Source organism: Martes martes (genome assembly GCF_963455335.1).
Source record: "Martes martes genome assembly, chromosome: 7".
NCBI classification, from domain to species: Eukaryota; Metazoa; Chordata; class Mammalia; order Carnivora; family Mustelidae; genus Martes; species Martes martes.
Window position 1 is genome coordinate 142,321,622 of NC_137894.1, and position 20,844 is coordinate 142,342,465.

The window sequence follows — 20,844 nt, forward strand, 5'->3', positions numbered from 1 at the left end:
AAGCCACGGCAGCCCTGTTCCCGAGAGCAAGGGTGTGGACGGCCGTCCCTTGTCAGGAGGGAGGGGGCACCATGTGATCCACCACGGGGAACTGAGCATGAGGCCGAACAGAGGAGCAAGCTAGAAGCCCACAGAACTGAGTATGTAAAGCTCCCAAAGAAAGGATTATTACTCGGGGACACAAATGCCACAGGACCATAGGTAAGAAGCAAGGGAGTGGGCAACACAAAATCCAGAGGCCAGTGCCCCCGACTCTACAGGTATCTAAACCCAAAACCTAACAAAATCAAGTGTCTAGCTGGCCCACTGTCTACAGCTGAGGCCATGATGAAGCGTCTGAGGGCGTCAGGCCATGTGCTTGCTAAGCCGGACACTTTGGGCCTCCTCACGAGAGCCCAGAGCCGGCGTGCGGTCCTCCACACACGCTCCTGGGAAGGATGAGGTACCGAAATGCGCGCTGGGCGCCGTTCTGCTTACTCTGGGGAAAACACCCTTCCACAAACCACAAGATTCTCTCCCGTTCCAAGTGCAGACAGACAGATGGATGTCAGCTGGAAGGAGCGTGGTGGACACGTGACCAGAGTGGTCACTGCTGGAGAAGGAAGTGTGGTCTGGGAGATGAAGGAGGGACTGATTCTGAAACTTCCCAGTTAACCTGCAACCCTGCGTCATTCACTGCTTGAATTAAGGAGACACAGGGTCGGGGCGCCTGGGTGGCTCAGTCGGTTAAGTGTCTGCCTTTGCCTCAGGTCATGATCCCAGGGTCCCGGGGTTGAGTCCTGTTTCAGGCTCCCTGCTCAGCGGGGAGCCTGCCTCTCCCTCTACCCCTCCATTGCTCGTGCTCTCTCATGAAAATAAATTCTTAAAAAATGAGAGATAAGGTCCTGACACTTCGTGGACCACACACTGCTCACACCAGGGTCTCACTGTGCACACAGAAACAGTCTTATTTATACAAAGTTATCTCCTAAAACTGAGAAGGCGGCACGGGAGCAAAGCCAGGCCCCTACCTTTGGTCCGGCCAGAGCGAGGGGCTGCGTGGTGGGCAGCGGCACGGCGGGTGGCCTCTGTGTGGCCCGAGCCATGTCCTGGGGACAAGCAGGGACAGGTGAGCATCCTCTGAGCTCGCTACTGCTCTTACATGTCACACCCTGCTTGGGATTCGTTTCTCTCTAGAACTGATTAATAATGAACGGCATTTTTAATCTCCTACATTGTTGAGACATCTGTCAGAGCAGGCCTCACCCAGTGGATAATCTGACGATAACTGAGACCCAAGTTGGGCTCGACAGCTGGCAGAGGGTCCTGCTACAGGCTGAGTGGCAGGCCTGGGGGCCACCCTGGCATGAGCACGGCCCTGCCTATCGAGGACACAGGCGAGGAGGGGACCCCAGGGCTCGCAGGGGAGTAACAGGGTAACACTGCTTACTTCCTGCTGTTCTGTGCTTGCGGCCACGGAAACCGACGGGGACACCTCTGGCTTCGGAGCCTGTGTCTCTTGCTCCCCAGCTGAGCCGCTCTGTGAAGACAAAAGCAGAGACACAGTGGGAAAGAGAGAACTTCCGCAGAAGTCAGACTCTGACTGCTCGGTCTGTCCCCCTAGAGACCCGAAGTCCCACCCAGGCCCAGACGCCGGTCATGTCCCATCAGAGCCCACTTTACTCACAGCTGTGCTGCCTTCCCCGAGGACCACTGCCCTTGGCATTCTAAGACCGGAGTGGTGACCGGGTGACTGCGTGGTCTGACAAGTCAAGGTTATCACCAAAGGCCAGAGGCCGCCTGCCTCACCTTCCACCCACAGCCCTGGCCACCTGTTCTCCCTGCCACCCTCTATTTAAGGGCAGGAACTGGAAACCGCTGACCCACTCTTCTCGTTCAGAAGTGACTTTATCTATACCTGGTATCGTTAAGCTAAAGGAGTCCAGTACTTTTTAACCTCATTTCGGGGGCCAAGAAGAAATTACGATGTCAATAAGGGTCTGGGGCTTATGACCCAGAAGTAAGAATTTCCTTGAAAGTTTTACAACACGGGAAGGCAATGTTTTGTTCCAAGAACTCAAGATTCCCAAGTTAATTTCACAACTGAAACTGAAGCTAAAGCTTTGAATCTAATTTGAAGCTCTTTTTAAAACCACTTAAAAAGCACCTCATTTTGAGTGTTCCTGAAATTGTTTCCTCACAAAGGGCTGTGACTATTTGCATAGACATGCGTAAAGCACGTACATGTGCTCCATAAGCGTGAGCACTGCGACATGGAGGTGGCTGGTGGGTTCTTATGGGAGCAGTTTATACTTTTATCTAGTGTTCCACACTGAAATCCCAGTAACGCAAACCAGGAAACACTTTCTAAAAGTTGGAATGAGCGAGGTTCCTGTATAAGGAGCTGAATTCAGACAGGAAGGTATGCGTGCTCATTAACACACACGACCATGCGCCGCACTATTTGAATCTGTTAGCAAATTCATGAGGGAAATGCTCTGGGAATTAGCTAATCATCAAAGTACAAACTAAGTGGGGCACCTGGGTGGCTCAGTGGGTTAAGCCTCTGCCTTTGGCTGAGGTCATAATCCCAGGGTCCTGGGATCGAGCCCCACACCGGGCTCTCTGCTCAGCAGGGAGCCTGCTTCCCCCCTTCTCTGCCTGCCTCTCTGCCTACTTGTGATCTCTGTCTGTCAAATAAATAAATAAAATCTTTAAAGAAAAAAAAAGGACAAACTAAGCAAATTTCTCCCATAAATGAGGTATGGTACATGCATGAGAGTTCCATCTCTAGACAAACGAAGTAAAAGGATGTGAGGTAACTGAATTTCAGCCACGTGATGGCCTGGCTAGTCTCCCTTGGTTGGGGAGTCCAAGCATGGGAATGAGGGATGAGGAGCCGTCCACATCTGAGGGCAGCTGGGGACACAGGGAGGGCGGCTGGGGGGCCAGCACGGGCAGTGGCTTACTTCTTCCCGAGAGGCTGGCAGAAGATGTGGGGAGGAGGCAGAGTCCTTAGTTGCAACAGACAGCGGGGGAGGGGGGAACGAGAACCATCACTTCCTGCCCAATGAAACCCTGCACTGACTCTGCCACTGTAACCAACAGAGTAGTATTTAACAATGTGTTTGTACAGAGAAAGCAAGGTAGAAACTTCTAGAAGATGGTTCTCAGGTCTGGAAACACCTGACAAACCCAGACTCTGACCAAGGACTTTTTCTTTCCATCAATGAGTGTCCTTCGTCCTCAAACTGCAGAGGGAAGGAGGGGCTAAGGCCAAACATGGAGATAGCAGGAGTGCCGGCTGCTGGATATGGAGGCCTCCATTCAGCTCTGCGACGGGACCATCTCCCCAAGGACCACTCCTCTTGCCCCAATCCTGCAGAAAAGCCTTGGTTCTCCAGGCCACCTACACCCGGTGAGGACGGCAGGCCTCGGTCTGTGGGGACGTGCCTGGCGTTCCCGCGATGGGAGACACACGGGCCTCACGAGGCAGCATGTTTCTGAAGGAACCAGCTTGTGGAGACCAGGTAAAGCTATCTGCTTCTTAAAACTGAGAACTTCAGGGAAAGGACAAGCACCACCAATTTGGTAAGAAACCACTTTTTTTTTTTTGAAGATTTATTTATTTGACAATGATCACAAGTAGGCGGAGAGGCAGGCAGAGAGAGAGGGGAAAGCAGGCTCCCGCTGAGCAGAGAGCCCGATGTGGGGCTCAATCCCGGACCCTGGGATCATGACCTGAGCCGAAGGCAGAGGTTTAACCCACTGAGCCACCCAGGCGCCCCTCTAAGAAACCATTCTGACAGATGAACAGAAGCAGGTATGAGCCAGGGTGGCAGGAGTAATACAAACCTGCTTGACTTGGTCATAACCAACCCCAGGCAAGGACTGCTGACACACAACCAGCCTATAGCCATCTCAAAGGCCCAGTGCTGACGAAGGTGGGGTGGGCTCTGGTAGACACCACGTCACCCTAATGGCGAGGCCCGGCATCACCAGCCCTACACGGGAAGTACCCTAGCATCACCAGTACACACAGGGGAAGTACCCAACATCCCCCTGGCAGAATCCGTGTCCATACGTGCAACCCGCTTCCAATTGCGAGGACTATCAGACAAATCAGAACACAGGACATCCTGCAGGGCAGCTGGTATGGCCACTACAGAAATGTCAATGTTATAAAGCTGGGGGTGGGGGAGGAGTGGGGGCTGCTGTTCCAGATCCAAGACCCATGGGACCTATGGGCTTTGGCTGGATCCTGACCAGGGCAGGCCGGGCAGCGGCAAAGGACTTTGCTGGGGCAACAAGGGAAATGTACGTGCGTGCTCTGCTACGGCTTCAGCGCAAAACGTCTTCCGCCTGCTAGCAACGGTGTGCTTACGTGACAACACCCCTGTTCTCCAGACCCTGCTGTGTCCGGGGACGTGGCTGTACACACAGATGGAGTCATACAGCTGAGAGATACCCGTATGCTTACTGTACTACTCTTTCAAATTTCCTGAAGGTTTATAATTTTCTAAATAAAAAGCTGGAAATCAGTAAAAACAAGGACACTTCGTCAGAAGTCCCATTAATGAGATCTGCTTTCATTATCTTAATTTCTGGCTTGTTTTAAGGGTTGCTTGACCCTAGTAAGGGCCCACCTCTAGCATTTCGTAAAAAAGAGGGAAAGGCTGTGCTGGGCCCACTAACAGCGCACACAGGGACGAGGTCGGGCTCACACACACTGACAGCCGCTTCCTTGGGCGGCCCCGACCTGCTCCCGCGGGGGTCACTCCCAGAGCAGAGGCAGCAGGTCGGCGACAGGGCACCTGGGGCTGGACTCCTCTCATAAACCACCTTTCTTCCACCTGCCCCTAGCCAGTACAGGAGTCACTGAAAGGATAATGACACTGTCTTATTCTTCATCAGCTGCAGTATGAGAATCTGTATTTTCACAACTGCCCTGGGCATCTGGGTGGCTCAGTCGGTTAAGCATCTGCCTTCAGCTCAGGTCAGGATCCCAGTGTCCTGCGATGCAGCCCCGCATCGGGCTCCCTACTCAGTGGGAAGCCTGCTTCCCCCTCTGTATGCCGCTCCCCCTGCTTGTGTCCTCTCCAACAAATAAATAAATTAAAAAACAAAACACAAAACTGCCTGAAATACTCAGCACACAGCCAGAGGCCAGTGTAGATTTTCTTCCCCGAAGATGTGGAGCACTTTCTTAATCAACTTCCATTTAGCCTGAGGACGCTTCTCTGGGAATCCTGCGAACACCTCAGATGCGTCTAACCGCACACACTGAACACCTGCGTCAGTGACGAGTCCGTGCGAGGGAGAAAGTTGTTCCATGCTGTGGGTGGCCCCGGGCGGGATCACAGCATGTCATACTAGTTCCAACTTAACATCAATTCATTGATCACTTTGAAAAATAACCACTTACTCTAAACGTCAGATCGTGTGCAAGAGGCGCAGTGTTGAAATACTCAAAAATGGAATCCTGAAAATCTGGAAGTTTGAGTCCTGTAAAAAAGAAACAAAGACCAGTCAAGGCAGGCTTAAAAGATGGTCTGTTGTTCTTAGATGGGAGGATGTGACGGCATCAAGACGTCAATCCCTCATACGCCAACTGGTAAATCTGATGTGATTCTAGTCACGTTCTAGTCATTGCCGGAAGACTCACAGAGGAAGACGGTTTCAGAAATCCTTACCAAAGGGGGTTGGAAGAGAAGAACTACCAGACATTAAAACAGGTCCCCCAAAGCCTCTTTAATCACGATCAAGTCAACAATGAACAAGGAGGAAAATCCAGAGATAGACTCCGGTGCTCCAGGGACTCATGTGGGAAGAGTCACATATGAAATCAGTACAGAGAGGAACTTTCCAGTAACTGGTTTTAGACAACCGACTAGCCACAGGAAAAAAACAAAACTAGATCCATTCCTCAAACTGTACATCAGAGTCCATCCAACTGAGTGAGCATCCCCGACGGAACTGATGAAACCAGCACTGGACAGTACGAGCAACTCGGAACACCTGGGGATTTGGGAGTATTTCCCTATGACTTGAGGAAAGGGAGAAGACTGATAAATTTACTGCACAAAACCTAAAAACAAAAAGCACTGAAAAACATTATGCTTGGTCAAAACAAAACAAAACAGACTCCCCAAAACCCAAAAAACCAAACATAGAGTAAAAAAGACAAAACAGAAATGAGGAAAAATATCTGCAACTTCCATCGCAAACAGAAGGCGCCAACCCTCAACATACGAACAGCTTCTAGAAGAAAACCCGAAGTTTTAAAAATGGGCAAAAGATACAAACACATAAAAATTACAGAGTAAGAAATACGAGTAACCCTTAAACATACAAAAGGTGCTCGGTCTTGCTCATGATAAAGGACGTGCAAGGAACTACTCTGATGCTCCTCTTGCCTACTGAGCACGCAGACCCGCTCTGTGGCCGTGGCGCAGGCAGGAGCCCTCGCCCGCGTGCTGGCAGGGACGCACGCGCTCGAGCCCCTGGGGCAGCAGAGTGGATCCAGCAGGAGTGGACGCGAGCTCACTCTCTAACCGGCAACCCCACAGAAACGGGAAGTGTCATACACATGTGGCTGTTCTGTGACAGCGAGAGCAGAGCCCAGCACCGTCCGCAGCACCCCAGCAGAGCGCGGGGCGGTGTGACCGTGAGCTGGGACCACCTCGCATGCCGTGGCCCTATCCACGCACAGAACGGAGCCCCGAGCAGGCTGCCTTGCGTAACCAGGGGGATACGGATGCGCGCCTTTGCACACACGTATCTGCTGTGTATTCCGAGATCCAACGGCAAGGCTAAACCAAAGCCCATGCTCACCTATGGGGAAGGTATCTTTGAACATACCCTATTTAGGCTTTGAAATTAAGTGGTTTGAACATACCCTATTTTGGCTTTGAAGTAAGGGTTTCTACATGTAACCAAAAAAAAAAAAAAAAAACAAAAAAAAAAAACTAAAAACCACGTTCTTAAAAAAAAGCCCTGTATGTAAGTAATTCAGAAGCTTATAATTTTTATTTACCAGTATCTGCTCTAAATTTTTCTTCCATCTTTTTCTTCAGAATTTCCATTTCTTCTAATAATTCTCTATTTTTGGCTTCGGAATCCTTTAGTTTACTAAAACAAAAAATAAAAATTAAACGGCTTTAAGCACACTGAGAACAGGTCATCCACACGCTGACTCAGCAAGTGTGAGGATGTGAGGGCAGAGGCTCATCTCCAGTGGCTAGGAACGTGCTGGAACACCGCAGGCTCCCCGCTGAACGGACGTGCAGACCCGCTCTCGGCCTGGGCGAGCCTACTGGGCATGTTATGGAGAGTACGGACACTTCTGAATCATAAACAGACATGGATTTAAAAAATCATGGTTAATGCAGGTGTATCTCGAGGCTGCCATGCAGTTTCTGACACTCCTACTCTCTTTCCAGAGGAGTCCTTTGCCCTCTGAGGACACACAACCTCTGAACGTCTTTCCCATAGCTGGCAAGATGGTGGGCTGCCCCTGAGACCATGACCACTGCCCGAGCACCGGGGCTCTTGTGGCTCCCACGTTGTCACACGGCCATAGTCAGGCCGCGGCAGTTCTCATCTGGCCCGCAGCAGAGCAGGGGCTTCTGTGCTGAACCAGCCGGGACGCGGGCTGGCCCACCTCGCCTCTGCCTGTCTGTCTCACCATCTATGAAATGTGGCTGCAGGACGGCCGGCCTGCCGGGACCGCTGGGAGGGTCACATCGTTAACAGAACAAAACTCTCACGGGAGCATATCCACATGGTAGCCATTATTACTCTTTTGGCCCAAACCAAGGAAATGTATGACTCTGTAATCCTGTCAGTGATGCCCTTGCTGACACCCAGGTCTCCACCCCCTCAGGGAGGGGCCTGTGCCATCTGCCACATCAGCAGCTGCCACTACGAGCAGGGAGGCCCGGTTTCTACGAAGCAGCGAGTTGGTCATTACTGAGTCCTGAGCGTGTCAGGCCGTATCTGCAGACGGTGGCCTCTCGTCCCATACTGGCTGGATTTACTGTTGTGTATAAAGGCTGTTCCTAAGACTGCATGAAGTTGGAAAAGTGTTTTCAAATGGGGACACCATCTCCAGCCTGTATTTTGAAGTTTCAGATTAAAAGGAAAAACTTGAAGCTGATGAACTGAACGGCGCTGAGGTGGACAAGAAGCCCAGAGCGGCCGCGTCCTGTCGCCCAGCACGGGGAAGACAAGCACTGCCCTTGACACTCACCGACACACAGAACTACGGACTCACCACTCTCACTACTCCCTGGAAACCCGAGCAGACCCCTCCAGCAGGAGGTGAAGGGCATCTGCACCGTCGCCCAGTCCATTCTTCCTGAGCACCTACCAGGTGCCCGAGACGACCCCCTGCTCAAAGCTCCTCCCGTCAGCTGCTGCCCAAGGTCACACGGCCCCCTGCGCGGTCGGACCACAGGACCAGGTACCTTTCAAAGGACAGATTCGTGTCTTTGACTTTCCTCAACTCCTCCTGAACCAGCTGTTTGGCCCGGATCTCTGCCTCCAGGGCGGACTGCAGCTCCAGCCGCGCCGACATGTCCAGCTTCTGACTCCGGCGGACTTTCCAAAGGGGATCCTGCAGATGCGATAGTGCAGGCGCGTCGTTAAGCTGCTTATCTGTTAAACAAAATGCTGACAAACACGTCATCTTTTTTCTAAAACTTGTATTATCACATTTAATAATGAGTTAACTTACACATTAACTTGATACTACCAGACGTTATCAAAGTCCATACGACCCGATTTCAGTTCGGACGTTTTGTGACATTTACTCTCACTTCGAGATCTTCTAAAGAACGAGGTGTACCTTTTCTTATTTTTTAAAAGAATAAAACTGAAACTCTACTCTAACTTCTACTTGAGCTCAGCAGACTCTCTCATGCGCCAAGATCTACCGTGAGATCTCAGCAGCCTTACTGCTCCTTCATCCTGAGACGTTCTGCTGTTTCGCTCAGGCTGTGTCCGTGCGCATCAGTTAGTCCTGCCCAGGATGAAGGACCACAGTAACCGGGAAGGAGGAAGGACCGAGTGACTGAACGGAACCAGCCTGATGCCAGGGTCCGGTCCCTGCCGAGCCCGATGTGGTCCGTCCGCTTTCAAGAGGGCTCGAAGTCTGGGGACGCCACTTTGATAGACCTTTTTAAAATATTCCCTGAACACAGGGTTTTTCGTTTTCTGCACACAGAGTAAGGGGACGATAACCCGGTGCGGGGCCGCAGGGACGGGAGGGGCGCTTCAGCTGGACGCTAGCGCTAACGACTGCGCTGAAATCTGGCAAAGGAGAGAAAACTCAGCGAGTCTTCCGATGCCTGAGTCCCACACGGATTTCCTCAATCAACAGGTGAAAACACACTTCTCGGGACAGAAGGGAAAGACACTTTCATCCAACGAGCCTCCGATACTAGTCTTCTGCAACAAGAATCTCAATCAACCGCTTTTGCTAAAAGCACCTACGACCGCATTCTCTCATCTTCTAGACGGTTTGTGCACTCGGTATATCTCCGTGAGGGCAGCGGCCCGTCCTGCTGAGGCTCCCCCCACCCCGGAGCCCGGCGCTCGGTGACTACTTGCTGTGAGAGCGCGCTCTCGGGAGAGCCTGTGATCTCCAGGTAGCTCACAGACACTGAGCTCCTCACGCCGGGGGCGTTCACTGGCCACACGAAGTGCCACGTGACCAGCGTGACCCGCCTGGCACTGAGGTGCACTCAGACTTAGCAGAAAGCCCTTAATGAAGTCCGTCGTCACAGAAATGCAGAGTTCGGAACGAGGCCTACCAGTGCTCTGGCCCCCAGACTGGAGCTCCTCAGGGCCTCGAGCTCTTCAGTCATCTTGGAGGCAAGAGCCTGAAGATAACCTCGGGCGTCCTTCTCGTCGCTGACCCTGGAGGAGGACACACGCCGTGAGCCAGAGGAGCCGAAAGCGAGACCGGGTTCCCGCCTCCCACCGGACAGAGCGACACTGTGTCCTATCAGGCGGAAGAGTCACCCACGACGGACTAACGCCTCTGCCGGCAAGGGCCGGCCCAGGCCCTTTCTGCTGTGCTGTGCGGAGGCCTCGCCTCCCCCTCCCCAAATCCAGGGGGCGTGCAAAGCGTGACCCACACCGTCCGTGACTTGGGGCTGTTTCTCCACCTTTGGTCCAATGTGATGACCGCCACACAGAACTGCGGCCCCCAGACGTTAGCGATTCAAGGAAAGAGCAGCGAGGTCTGTGCTGAGAAAGCGCATCGGCGAGGAGAGCCCGATGGGCACAGGCAGGGCTGGGGCAGCCGTGGGCCGGCACGTACCACTGAATGATCTCTGCAATCTGGGCTTCCCAGTGGGCCACCGACTCCTTCTTGGCTGCCAGATCCTGCAGCTCGTCCTCTAGCTGTCTATTTTGGGCTGTGAGTTTATCCACAAAGGAACAAAGCTGAAATTAAACAATCACACCGCACGACTTGTTATTGGCGCCTTGTAAACTTTTTTTTAAAAAAAGATTTTAAACTTTTGTACGCTCTGGGAATCTCTGTGGGAAGCTAGAAGCTAACACGGAGCCCTTCAAAGACGACGTTGGTGTTATTATAGCCCAAGTTCTCCTGAAGAGCCTGAAAGCGTTCCTTGTTACAAAATATTGTCCCAACTTGGTTTTCAATGTAGACTTTTTGAGTGCATCTAACTTTGTACATCTCAGTACAAATCTTAACACACAAGAGGTAAGAGCTGGTGGTCTGGGGTAATCAGCAGCTTTTAACCCAGTGAAACACCCAATTCAGAAGACCAAGCCTATGACACCCATAAGCACTAAGCTCCCAGGACCCATGACCGAGGACATGGCGGCCGTGAGCGGGGACGCAGATTACCCTCTCGTTCTCAGCCGTGAGCTTCTTGTTCTCCTCCAGCAGCAAGGCTCTCTCGCGCTCGTACTTATCTCTTACTGTGCCTACCGCCTCCTCCATTTCTGTGTGCCTGGGAAGGTATGAGAGAGAGAGGAGTTAGACGCCCATGAGGCAGCCCCCCGGGGGGCAGGCGCACCAGCCCGCACCCACGACACTGAGGAGCGCGTGGACACGTACCGCTCTCGCTTGGATTTCTCCAGTTTGTCTTTTAACATGAGAACTTCCTTCTGCAGGGCCAGCTGGTGGCTCTCCGAGTCGTGCACCTCCTTCTTCACGTTCTTGACCTCCAGCACATGGGAGGCCTCACGCCTGACCAACTCCTCTTCATAAAACAGGACTTTCTTCTCGAGCTCAGATTTGATTTTGGAAATCTCCTGCTGGTGTTCTAAGGTGGCACCTGGTCCCCGGCCTCCTTGCTTCATCTGAAGATAAAGGTGAAATAAAGTAAATTACAGAGCTCTCTGTCCTCCTGAGGGCCACGCGGCCTATCACCCGCCCACCCAGTGACAGGCACTGCACCTGACGATTCTGGCCCCAGAGGCTGACAGGACCTGCCCTGCTGAAGGGACGTGCTCAGATCTGCCCGGGACCCCAGAAGCTCTGTCTCTACACCCTGACACGAACAGTCTTCAAAGCCTCCTCCCACTGCTTGTTCATCATGCAACAATATTCCTTTGAGGGCGGACTACGTGTCAGACGACTCCGTGGTAACCGGGTTGCACTGAGCTCTCTGCTCTTGTGGGGCAAAGGGGAGAGCCCAACAACAAACCAGTAACTAAGCAACAGGATGCTAACATCAGGCAGCTAATACAAGGCAGCGGGACGAAGAATGGGGGTGGCACAAAGCAGACAACTAGGGAAGGCGGCATGGACACACGAAGCCCCATGTCAGGTGACGAGCAGCGAGTCAGGCACTGAGCTGGGAGCGAGCCATGTGCACAACAGGAGGGCATCGGGGTGGCTGCGGTCAGCAGGAAGGGAAGTGCCAGGAGGGGCGCCCTCAGGGTAGAGTCACTCTGAAAGTGACTGCTGGGCACTGAAGACAGGATGCGCTCTGGCTGCCACGTGGAGCACAGACTGTCACTCTGGACAGCGACAAGCACTCGGGCACAAGGGAGCAGAAGTCAAGGCCCACAGGGCAGCAAGGACGATGGAGAGAAACAGGCACCTCCGAGATGTGTGCCAGGGAGAGAGGAGGCCCACCGTCTCTACTTCACAGACAAGGAAACCAAGGCTCAGAATGGGGACTTGCACACTCGAGATCACACTAGGCTAACAGGGAAACCTGCCAGGTCCTCACCCCTGTTCCCTCTGCTAATGCCTTTCTTTTTTTTTTTTTTTTAATATTTTATTTATTTATTTGACAGAGATCACAAGCAGGCAGAGAGAGAGGGGGAAGCAGGCTCCCTGCTGAGCAGAGAACCTGATGTGGGGCTTGATCCCAGGACCCTGAGATCATGCCCTGAGCCGAAGGCAGAGGCTTAACCCACTGAGCCACCCAGGTGCCCCACTAGTACCTTTCTTCTTCTTCTTCTTCTTTTTTTTTAAAACGGAGGTTTTTATTTTTTTAAAGATTTTATTTATTTGACAGACAAAGATCACAATTAGGCAGAGAAGCAGGCAGAGAGAGAGGAAGGGAAGCAGGCTCCCTGCTGAGCAGAGAACCCGATGCGGGGCTCGACTCCAGCACCCTGGGATCCTGACCTGAGCCGAAGGCAGAGGCTTTAACCCACTGAGCCACCCAGGCACCCCAACCACTAGTGCCTTTCTACTTGCTCCCTCCTTCCCTCCCTCCCGAGGTGCTTGGCTTCCCTGCCCCGGCCACCAGCCTGCCTCTTCAACTTCAGCAGCAGGATGTGGGCTTTTCCAGAAAAGGACTGCACTAAATTTAGAAGCATGAGATAAGGAAGCCTGGTTAAGCTTCTGCCTTTGGCTCAGGTCATGATCCCGGGGTCCTGGGATTGAGCCCTGTGTGGGGCTCAGTGCCCGGTGGGGAGCCTGCTTCTCCCTCCTCCTCTGTCCCACCCCCTCCCTCCTTGTGCTCAAGCCTCAGCACGTTCTCTCTCTCTCTCTCAAATACATAAAATCTTAATTTAAAAAAATTTCAAGACAAATGGCAGGTATCAGGTGTTAGTGTACCAGGGCTTCCTAAAATCACCTGAGACTTTTTATAGGAAGGAAAGAAATGGAGGAACTTGGGTTTTAAAAGTGAAAAGCTGCCCTAACGGCATGTTTCCCACCACCCGCGTCTTGTCCGCAGCCGCCCCTCCCCAGCGAGCCCGGCGCGACCATTAGCGAGGGGCACAGTCTGGCCTCCGGCAGGCATTACCTTGAGGGCCTCGAGTTCACTCTCCACTTGCTTGGAGAAGCTCTCGCTGTGCTCACGGAGCTTGCGCTCCCTGGAGGCCTCGGCAACGGCGTCCTCCAGCCGCGCTTCCAGCTGCAAGAGGAAAGCCGGAGGCTCACTGGCACGGAGTTGGCCCCTGACAGAGGCCCTCGGCCAGCGCGGTCCCCAGGGCCTCAGAATCCTCCCCTCCTCGTCAGACTTCATCCTCAGACGAGGGCTGAGAAACACATTCAAGACTGAACTGGAGCCGCTGGTCGGTAATAAACAAGCTTAAATTCTAATGTAAATCAGAAACTTGGCATTCGATTTCAAGAAAGGATGCTGAGTGGTGACACAAGTACTTGGATGTCTGGAGAACAGGAAGTCATCTACCGAGTGACAGATGTCACGTGTGCGAGGGGTGGGGGGGCAGTGGAAGGACCGGCGTCCCCGCCTCGCGGGCCTCGGAGTCGCCCCCCCACCCCACTCCGCAGCACCTCGTGTGGGGCGGGGCCGGTAGCACTCAGTTGGGGAGAACCCGCCCCTGTCCGCAGCTCCCCCTGCAACTACGAACTTATCTGGGTTGGGAACTAAACCAGGAAGAAAACAAAGACACTCTCTGAGACCGAGCGCCTAAGTGCAAAAGGTCCTTCTTTTCCTAATTACCTGGGTTTTCTTCAAGTACTTTATCCAAAACAGTGTAACACGATGGACCCAATGCAGAAACAGGTATGACAACCTACGTGTGTTTACTAAGGCAGTTATTAAAGAAAAGCAAGAAAATGTAAGAATGCCCCCCTCCTCTCGCCACACGGGGGAAGCAGTTAGTTTTCATAAAAAATGTTACTTACGTTAACACGCAATGGGTTTAGTGTTAAACTGAAGACAGAGTCTTAATTTCTAACACGGTAGATACGAAGGGCTGTAACCGACACAAACAAGAGCCCTCTGGGGGTCTCGACAATGTCGAAGAGCAAACGGCCATCCGGAAAGCAATTTCCGAGCCGCTGGGCTGACGTGCGCTGCGCCCGGTAGCGCCTGGTAGCGCCCGGTCCTCCTGCGCCTCCCCACTCCCCACGGACGTGCGGCTCATGCACACGTACGTACGCTGTGCTGTGCCGATCACTCACGACACGTTTCAGTTACATCTGTTAGTTCGCTTTCAAACGGAATTTTTAAAAATCACACCCTAAGACATCTCTAAGTAATTTCACAAACACACAGGGAGACCTGAGAAATACAAAATAAAAACCTGGCAGGCCAACTTGATTTTGCCTAAAACTTAAGATTTTTAAGTAAATTTGTGTAATCCAGCCCAAGATCTCAAGATGTTTTATGAAGATTGTACAGAAGTCCAAACGGTACAATCTCCGAACCAGCTGAGAAGCTACCTCTTTCCTGAGCTTCTCGGACTTGCGCATCTCCTGCCGCATGGAGTCCATTTTCTGCACGGCCGCCTCCGCCTCCTCCTCTTTGTCGCGGAGCTGCCGGGACACCTTCTGCTTCTGGGAGCGCAGCTCTGCCATGCGCTCGTTGAGCTCCGAGAACTCTTGCAACGCCAGCTTTCGCTGCTGGTGGGCGTCCTTGAGTTCTCTGGCCTGGGATTTCAATCGCTCTGAAGCCTCCACCAATTGCTAAACAGAAAAAACAAGAGACGTTTCACGTTTGCTTGACCAAGACGTGGACGGCCGGAAGCTCAGGGCTCCCTGGCGACGCCAGCTGCAGAGCACGGCCAAGATCCAAGAGCTCACCTTCCTGGAAAAAGCCCTTTGCTCAGCCCCAGCAGAGCCGAGAGCTGCCTGGAAGCAGCCCACCCGAGCCGAGGCGCTAAGCATCATCCTCCCTCCGGGGAAGACGCCCCACGACACGGCGACCCACAGCCCAAGCCCACAACTTGCGAAACCATTCACGCCTCTCCCACGTCAGATCACCCCCTTAACCACCTTGTGAAAATCCTCCTTCTCCTGCCGCACCACGCGGTACTGCTTTTCCAGGCCTTTCAGCCGATGCGTGGAGTCCTCATGCTCTTGGCGAAGGGTCACCGTGTCCTCCAGCTGCCGCTCGAGCCTACTTGAATCTGAGCAAAAGAGAAAACCAACGATCCTGAGAGCTCATGACCTAGTAACTCCTCACACTCTCGATCATCCAGGAGCTGTCTGACTTTCTCACACAGACTGGTTTGGAGACGGGTCACCTGCCGGGCCGACCCTGTGTCAGGTGGAGGGCTGAGACTCAGAAGGGACTTGAGTCTTTAGGAAGCTCTGATAATCGAGGCACCACAGAAGACTGGGGCAGGGGGGCCGGCCCAGCACCTAAAGTCCCGAGGAAAGCAGGTCACTGAGGAAAGCCTCAGGAGGAAATCCGCTGCGGCAACTCTGTCTCGGGGCTACCAAGAGGGGAATTAAGACAGAGAAATGTAAAACGTTCCAAGAGATTGTGGATGAAAGACTAGAGAGACCAGAGACACATTCTGGCTTCAACTACAAAATCCTATTATTTGAGCTGTGCCGAGGTGGAAAATTCTATCCAGTGAGCGGACGAAACAGACGTTTAAACAGGTCCACCGAGGCCAGGGTTTCTCCCTCCTTCTCCACCTCACGGAAAGGACCGAACGTTCCCTGAGGGGAGGACCGCCCGAGACACAGACCGCCCACCTGCTATTTTATTCTTCAGACGCTCGATCTCTTCGTTGAGCTTTTTGATTTCCTTCTCCCGCGCCGAGCCGCCCAGCGCCCGCGTGGAGCCGTGCAGGGACTGCACCGTCTGCGTGGACTCTGGGGGAGGGACACGGGCCGTGAGGGCCGGCTGGCGCCCGGGGCGGCCGACCGAGGCCACGGGGGCCGGGCCCGCCCTCACCTTGCAGCTTCCTGCTCAGCTCCAGCTTCTCCTGCTCCAGCCTCCGGATGCGCCGCTCGTAGGCCTCCACCTGCAGGCTGTTCTCCAGGTCCCGCTGCACGCCCTCGTCTCTGGTCAGGCCGCCGGACTGCATGATGCTCTTCAGAGAGCCGCGGTCAGAGAAACAGCTGCAAGGAAAGCCACGGGGTTTTCTCATCTGAGAAGTCACGGCGAGCTCGTCGGCGCTCTACAGCTTCCGGGGGCCAGACACTCGTCTTCCAGGCAGGCCACCGAAACCGCTGCGGGAAGACTAGGGTTTACGGAGCCGGAATTCAGCCCAGGGCCCTCGTCAGGGCTCACGGTTGGACGACAGGGGCTGACCGACAAGGATGTGCCCTCCGCGGGGGTCAGAGAACGAAACCCCTACGGCACCGCTTCCGCTCAGCCAGAATGCGACGGGAGCCGGTGTCCTGCGGGCACCTGGGCGTGGGGGCCCGGTGCAGGCCACGGGGACGGCCCTGGACACCCAGGACACCGAGGGCTTCCTCCTCCTCCTGCCACTGACTGGCTGGGGCGTTCTGGGGACGGGCCGCTCCACCTCCAGGGACCATCATCCCCCACAGACTGAACCCGTAGGGCTCTCTTCTCCCGCAGGGAGGGCAGCCCAGCTACCCACCGGCGACGGGCCCGCGGCGCTCGCCACATGCGCAGATTAAAGCCCATGGCGCTGCTCTCATTCAGAGCTTAATTCTCGAGCTGGTTCACAAGTTTAGTTCTCTTGCTTTTAACGTGACAACGATGCCAGGGGGACTCCTCTGAGTCCCGCTATATGGAGGGCGGCAAGTCACCAGCACACACACGCTTACGGGAAGGGCCGGGCCAGGGTCTCTCAAAGGTGGCCCGAGAATGCCGCACTCGCCGGCACCATGGGCTCGGTTCCGGGAGGAGGGCCCTGGGCCCGACCTGCCAAACGCCGGTGGGCCCAGAACGCCCGGGTTTAACAAGCGCCCGCGGAGCGAGAACGGATCAGGAAATGGGGAAGCCCCACATGAGGGATTAAGAGGTCGCTAGCCCTACGGCATCTCAGGCCGTAGGGGGGACTACAGGGCGTCCACTGTGGGGACTACAGGGCGTCCACTGTCACTCTGGCTCCTCACCCCACGGTGGTGTCTAAGAGCTCGAGCAGAAACAACCCTCTCCTGAAGGAATTCTCATCAACCTGGCTACGAGCTGCTGGCAGGTGGCAGGAGTCAGGCTGTGCTGCCCTCCGTCAGGCGCCGTAGGGCTCTTCATCTGCTCCACGTGGCCTGCCTGTCCTCCAGCCCGGCTTCCTCTGAAAGCCGGCGAGAACTTGGCAAAGAGGCCCATGTGGGACAGAGGCTGACAGGTACAGCCACCTCGTCCTCGGGGCCTGGAACGACACGCGGGGCTTCGGCTCCCGCCCTCCAGTTTCCCCGGCGTCTGCGACCGCGCTCCGGCCCGCGGCAGAAGCTACAGAGCTGCGACTAAAATCCGCACAAAAGCCGGCGCGACCAGGGCAGGGGGCCACCAGCCACGGCCAGGAACAAATCTCGCCAAAGCTGACGGGCTGTAAGTCAGAAGTCAGCCAACTACCTCCCATGAGCCAAGGACGGGTTTCCATTTTTGGAGGTTTTGTTAACGAAGAAGACTATATAACCGAGACTGCCCTTTGTGGAAGAAGTCTGCCGAGCCCGCGACATGTCACCATGTGTAGTCACCAGGGGACCCTTCTAAAGGACAAGCCCGTCCATGCTCCATGAGCACGATCCCCCCAACGCTGACGCAGGCACGCACCCGTCCAGGAGCACCCCCCAGACTGAGCATCGGGCCCGAGGGGAGGCTCTGCCTGGGGAGTGACACAGCGAGACCCACCTTTCCGTCGTGAACGTAAAACCGATGAAGGGCAAGTGCAGCCCAGAGAAGCCCGTGTGAGAACCGGGAGGCAATATTTCCTGCAGAAGAAGACACGACAGAGTGAAATCCGCGTTCCAACAAAGGAAAAGGAGGAGGAAAGAATGCTACCCATCGGTGAGATCAGGGGTGCGTGGGAGAGAATGGCCTTCTGGGACACGGAGGACACAGTTCCCCGCCAGGGAGCACAGCCCTGGCAGACTCGTAGCTCTCAGGCCCGGCTGCGCCTGCTGCACGCACAACGCAGTGGAGAGGACAGACACGCCGCTTCAGGTGAGGATGACGTCACAGGCCCACCTGCATCACACCCGCCACCGCTCCACGTGGCCCCCAGCAGAGGCAAGCAGATAGGGCACAGACACAGCCCCCAGAGGGCGCAGGGCAGAGGCTGGGGCATCCAGGTTCTCGGCAGCGACAGAGGCCAAAGGCAGAAGGGAGGCCTGGAAGCCAAGCTAGGGTATTTTAGGTAAATATATGACCTACTCTATTTTTCAGTTTCAGGATCCTCCTTTATCCAAACGTGAAACCGAAGTTACAACTCATCTGGGAAATGTCAGTGTGGAAACAGTTTCTTTGGAGTCTAAGAAAACCCTTCCCACAGTGACACTACTTTTCTCTGTGTGGTCTACAGTTAAGGGCTTATTTGAGTAAGAGGAATTCTCTAGGAAGCCATCAAGAAGATCCTTCCTCTACTTGGTTGAACCCCAGTACCTCTATCCCCAAACCAGGTCACATGTACGGACTGAAGAAAGCTGGGTTCAGCCTCAGAGCAAAACTCTCTGGAGCTAAAGGTGACGACTCGTGTACCAGAGGCCCCGTCGGACCAGCCAAACACCGCGCGGCCCCAGAGTCAGGACCCAATCTGGAGGACCCACGACGTCGGTGGGAAGACTCAGAACACATACATGGTCACTGCTGCTCCCAAACCCTGCCAGACGAACACCAGTGAGCACAGGCACACCTTGGAGAAATTTCGGGTTTGGTTCTGGACCACCAGAGAGGGAGTATCACAACAAAGTGAGTCAACTGTATTGTTCAGTTTCTCGCGCATGTGAAAGCTGAGATCATAGCACCGGGCAGTCTGTTACATGTGTGACAGTGTATCCCATGAGGATAAAGCAAACCCCTTAAATTAAAACTATTCTAGTGCTACAAAACAGTGACCGTCACCTGAGCTCTCAGCAAGTCGCAAGCCTTGATCACAGATCACGTAACAATACAGAATTATTACAATACAGTAAGAACGAAAAGGTCTGAGACGTGGCAAGAGCCAGCAGAATGTGACCGAGTCATGAAGTGAGCAAATGTGGTTGGAACAACGATGCCGCTGCCGTGCTGGAGGCAGGGGTGCCACAAATCTTCTGTCTGCAAAAACCCAGTAACTGCAAAGCACAGAAAAATGAAGTGTGCCTACGACCCTTACTTTCTCAAAGGGTCATTAAGGACCAAAACGAAGGTTGGAATAAAAGGTGTGTTTTCTTGAAACAGCTACCAGATTTTTAAAAAACCAACACAGTCCGAAGACGTATCGTATAGGAGAGCAACCCTGGACACACACTGCCAAGACTCGGACCCACAGGGCCGCCATGTCGGGACAAGACGGTGCCAACACTTACGATGTTTCTCAGCACGTCGTCATCCACGTCGAAGTTGGAAGTGTCGGAAGGACTGCTCACGTCAGGGATGTAAGGGGCCTCCAGGTTCCGTATGTTCTCCCAATTCAGACCTTCGAAGAACGCGTGCTTCTTGAAGTCCTCTATCCCGTTCTGGCCCAGCCGGCGCTCCCTGCTGCAGATGAGTCTTTGAATGAGGTCTTTGGCTTCTTCAGACACGTCGGTGACGTGGGATGGAAACTGAAATCGCTCCTGGGGGTGGGGGGACATGGGATGAAAACACATTCAGAAAAACCGAAGGTATATAGATGCTACAGGAAACGAGAGAGGCAGCTGCTCCAAAGCAACAGTCCGGTCTAATTCCACGGTAACTGAAATGCGAGCCACAGCTAATGAAACCGAATTCCAGAAAGGCAAATGAGAAAATCACCAGTCCCGCTTTTGCGCACAGTGGATTTGGTAGCATGTGCCCCGTAAATGACGATGGACTGGTTCGTCACCCATCAAAGCGGCCAAAGACGCAGACCGCGCGCTGGGGTGCGACAGGCCCACATGGCTCTGCAGGGGGCGTTTTGCCAGGAGCTACGGCAGACCCTCTTCGAAAACCGTGTTCTACGGAAACAGTCACGAAGAGAACACCCACCGTGTTCACATGGCACGATATCCTGACCCGGTAAACTGCAAATTACCTACATGCCCAAAAGGGGACTTACTAAAAAAACACAGGGCCCACACACGCCAAGAGAATGGTCTGTTTCTATGCACTGGACAGACAGATGACAAAAACACACAGACAAAACCACCTGGTTCTATGTGATGTGATGCTGTTCATTCCAACACCCCCCCACGCCCCGGCCCAGGCCGGCCTCTGTGATCCACAACCAGGGACAGCAGCACCGCGTCACGGGGTGGCGGGAAAGATCGGGGAGAGCACACGGTGAGCTGGACCGGGCCCCACTGGGAGCGCGTGGGACCAGCAGGCTCCGTAGCACTCCCCGAGCCCAGCCCCCACCGTCATAGCACTTATCACCGAGAAGGGGTGGGGTGATTCCCACCATCTACACTCCACCCCTCTGTGTTATCTGACGTTTTACAGTAACTATGTATTAATTTACACATGAAGACATTTATTTCTACTTTGCGAAAAGTGTTTTTTACAAGTACGGCCTGCTCCGGTCTGGAGTTAAACGGAAGACCACCCGCCACTTCCGCGTGCACCTGCTCCCCGCGCGAGCCCTTAG

The 20,844-nt window shown here is 54.0% G+C and overlaps 1 protein-coding gene across 1 annotated transcript in view; it reads right to left on the reverse strand.

Annotated features, from left to right (window-relative positions):
* The window catches only part of CDC42BPB (CDC42 binding protein kinase beta), a 98,805-nt gene that overhangs the window by 18,135 nt on the left and 59,826 nt on the right, over positions 1-20,844 (reverse strand). Inside the window, exons 8-23 of the mRNA XM_080807783.1 lie at positions 19,607-19,855; positions 17,952-18,031; positions 16,080-16,246; positions 15,878-15,997; positions 15,167-15,300; positions 14,615-14,857; positions 13,227-13,337; positions 11,075-11,319; positions 10,862-10,967; positions 10,307-10,431; positions 9,795-9,900; positions 8,448-8,596; positions 7,016-7,110; positions 5,405-5,484; positions 1,430-1,519; positions 1,011-1,088 (exon numbers count right to left, since the gene is read on the reverse strand). Coding sequence (XP_080663909.1) covers positions 1,011-1,088; positions 1,430-1,519; positions 5,405-5,484; positions 7,016-7,110; positions 8,448-8,596; positions 9,795-9,900; positions 10,307-10,431; positions 10,862-10,967; positions 11,075-11,319; positions 13,227-13,337; positions 14,615-14,857; positions 15,167-15,300; positions 15,878-15,997; positions 16,080-16,246; positions 17,952-18,031; positions 19,607-19,855 — 2,178 coding nt within the window. The remainder of the gene's footprint in view (positions 1-1,010; positions 1,089-1,429; positions 1,520-5,404; positions 5,485-7,015; positions 7,111-8,447; positions 8,597-9,794; positions 9,901-10,306; positions 10,432-10,861; positions 10,968-11,074; positions 11,320-13,226; positions 13,338-14,614; positions 14,858-15,166; positions 15,301-15,877; positions 15,998-16,079; positions 16,247-17,951; positions 18,032-19,606; positions 19,856-20,844) is intronic.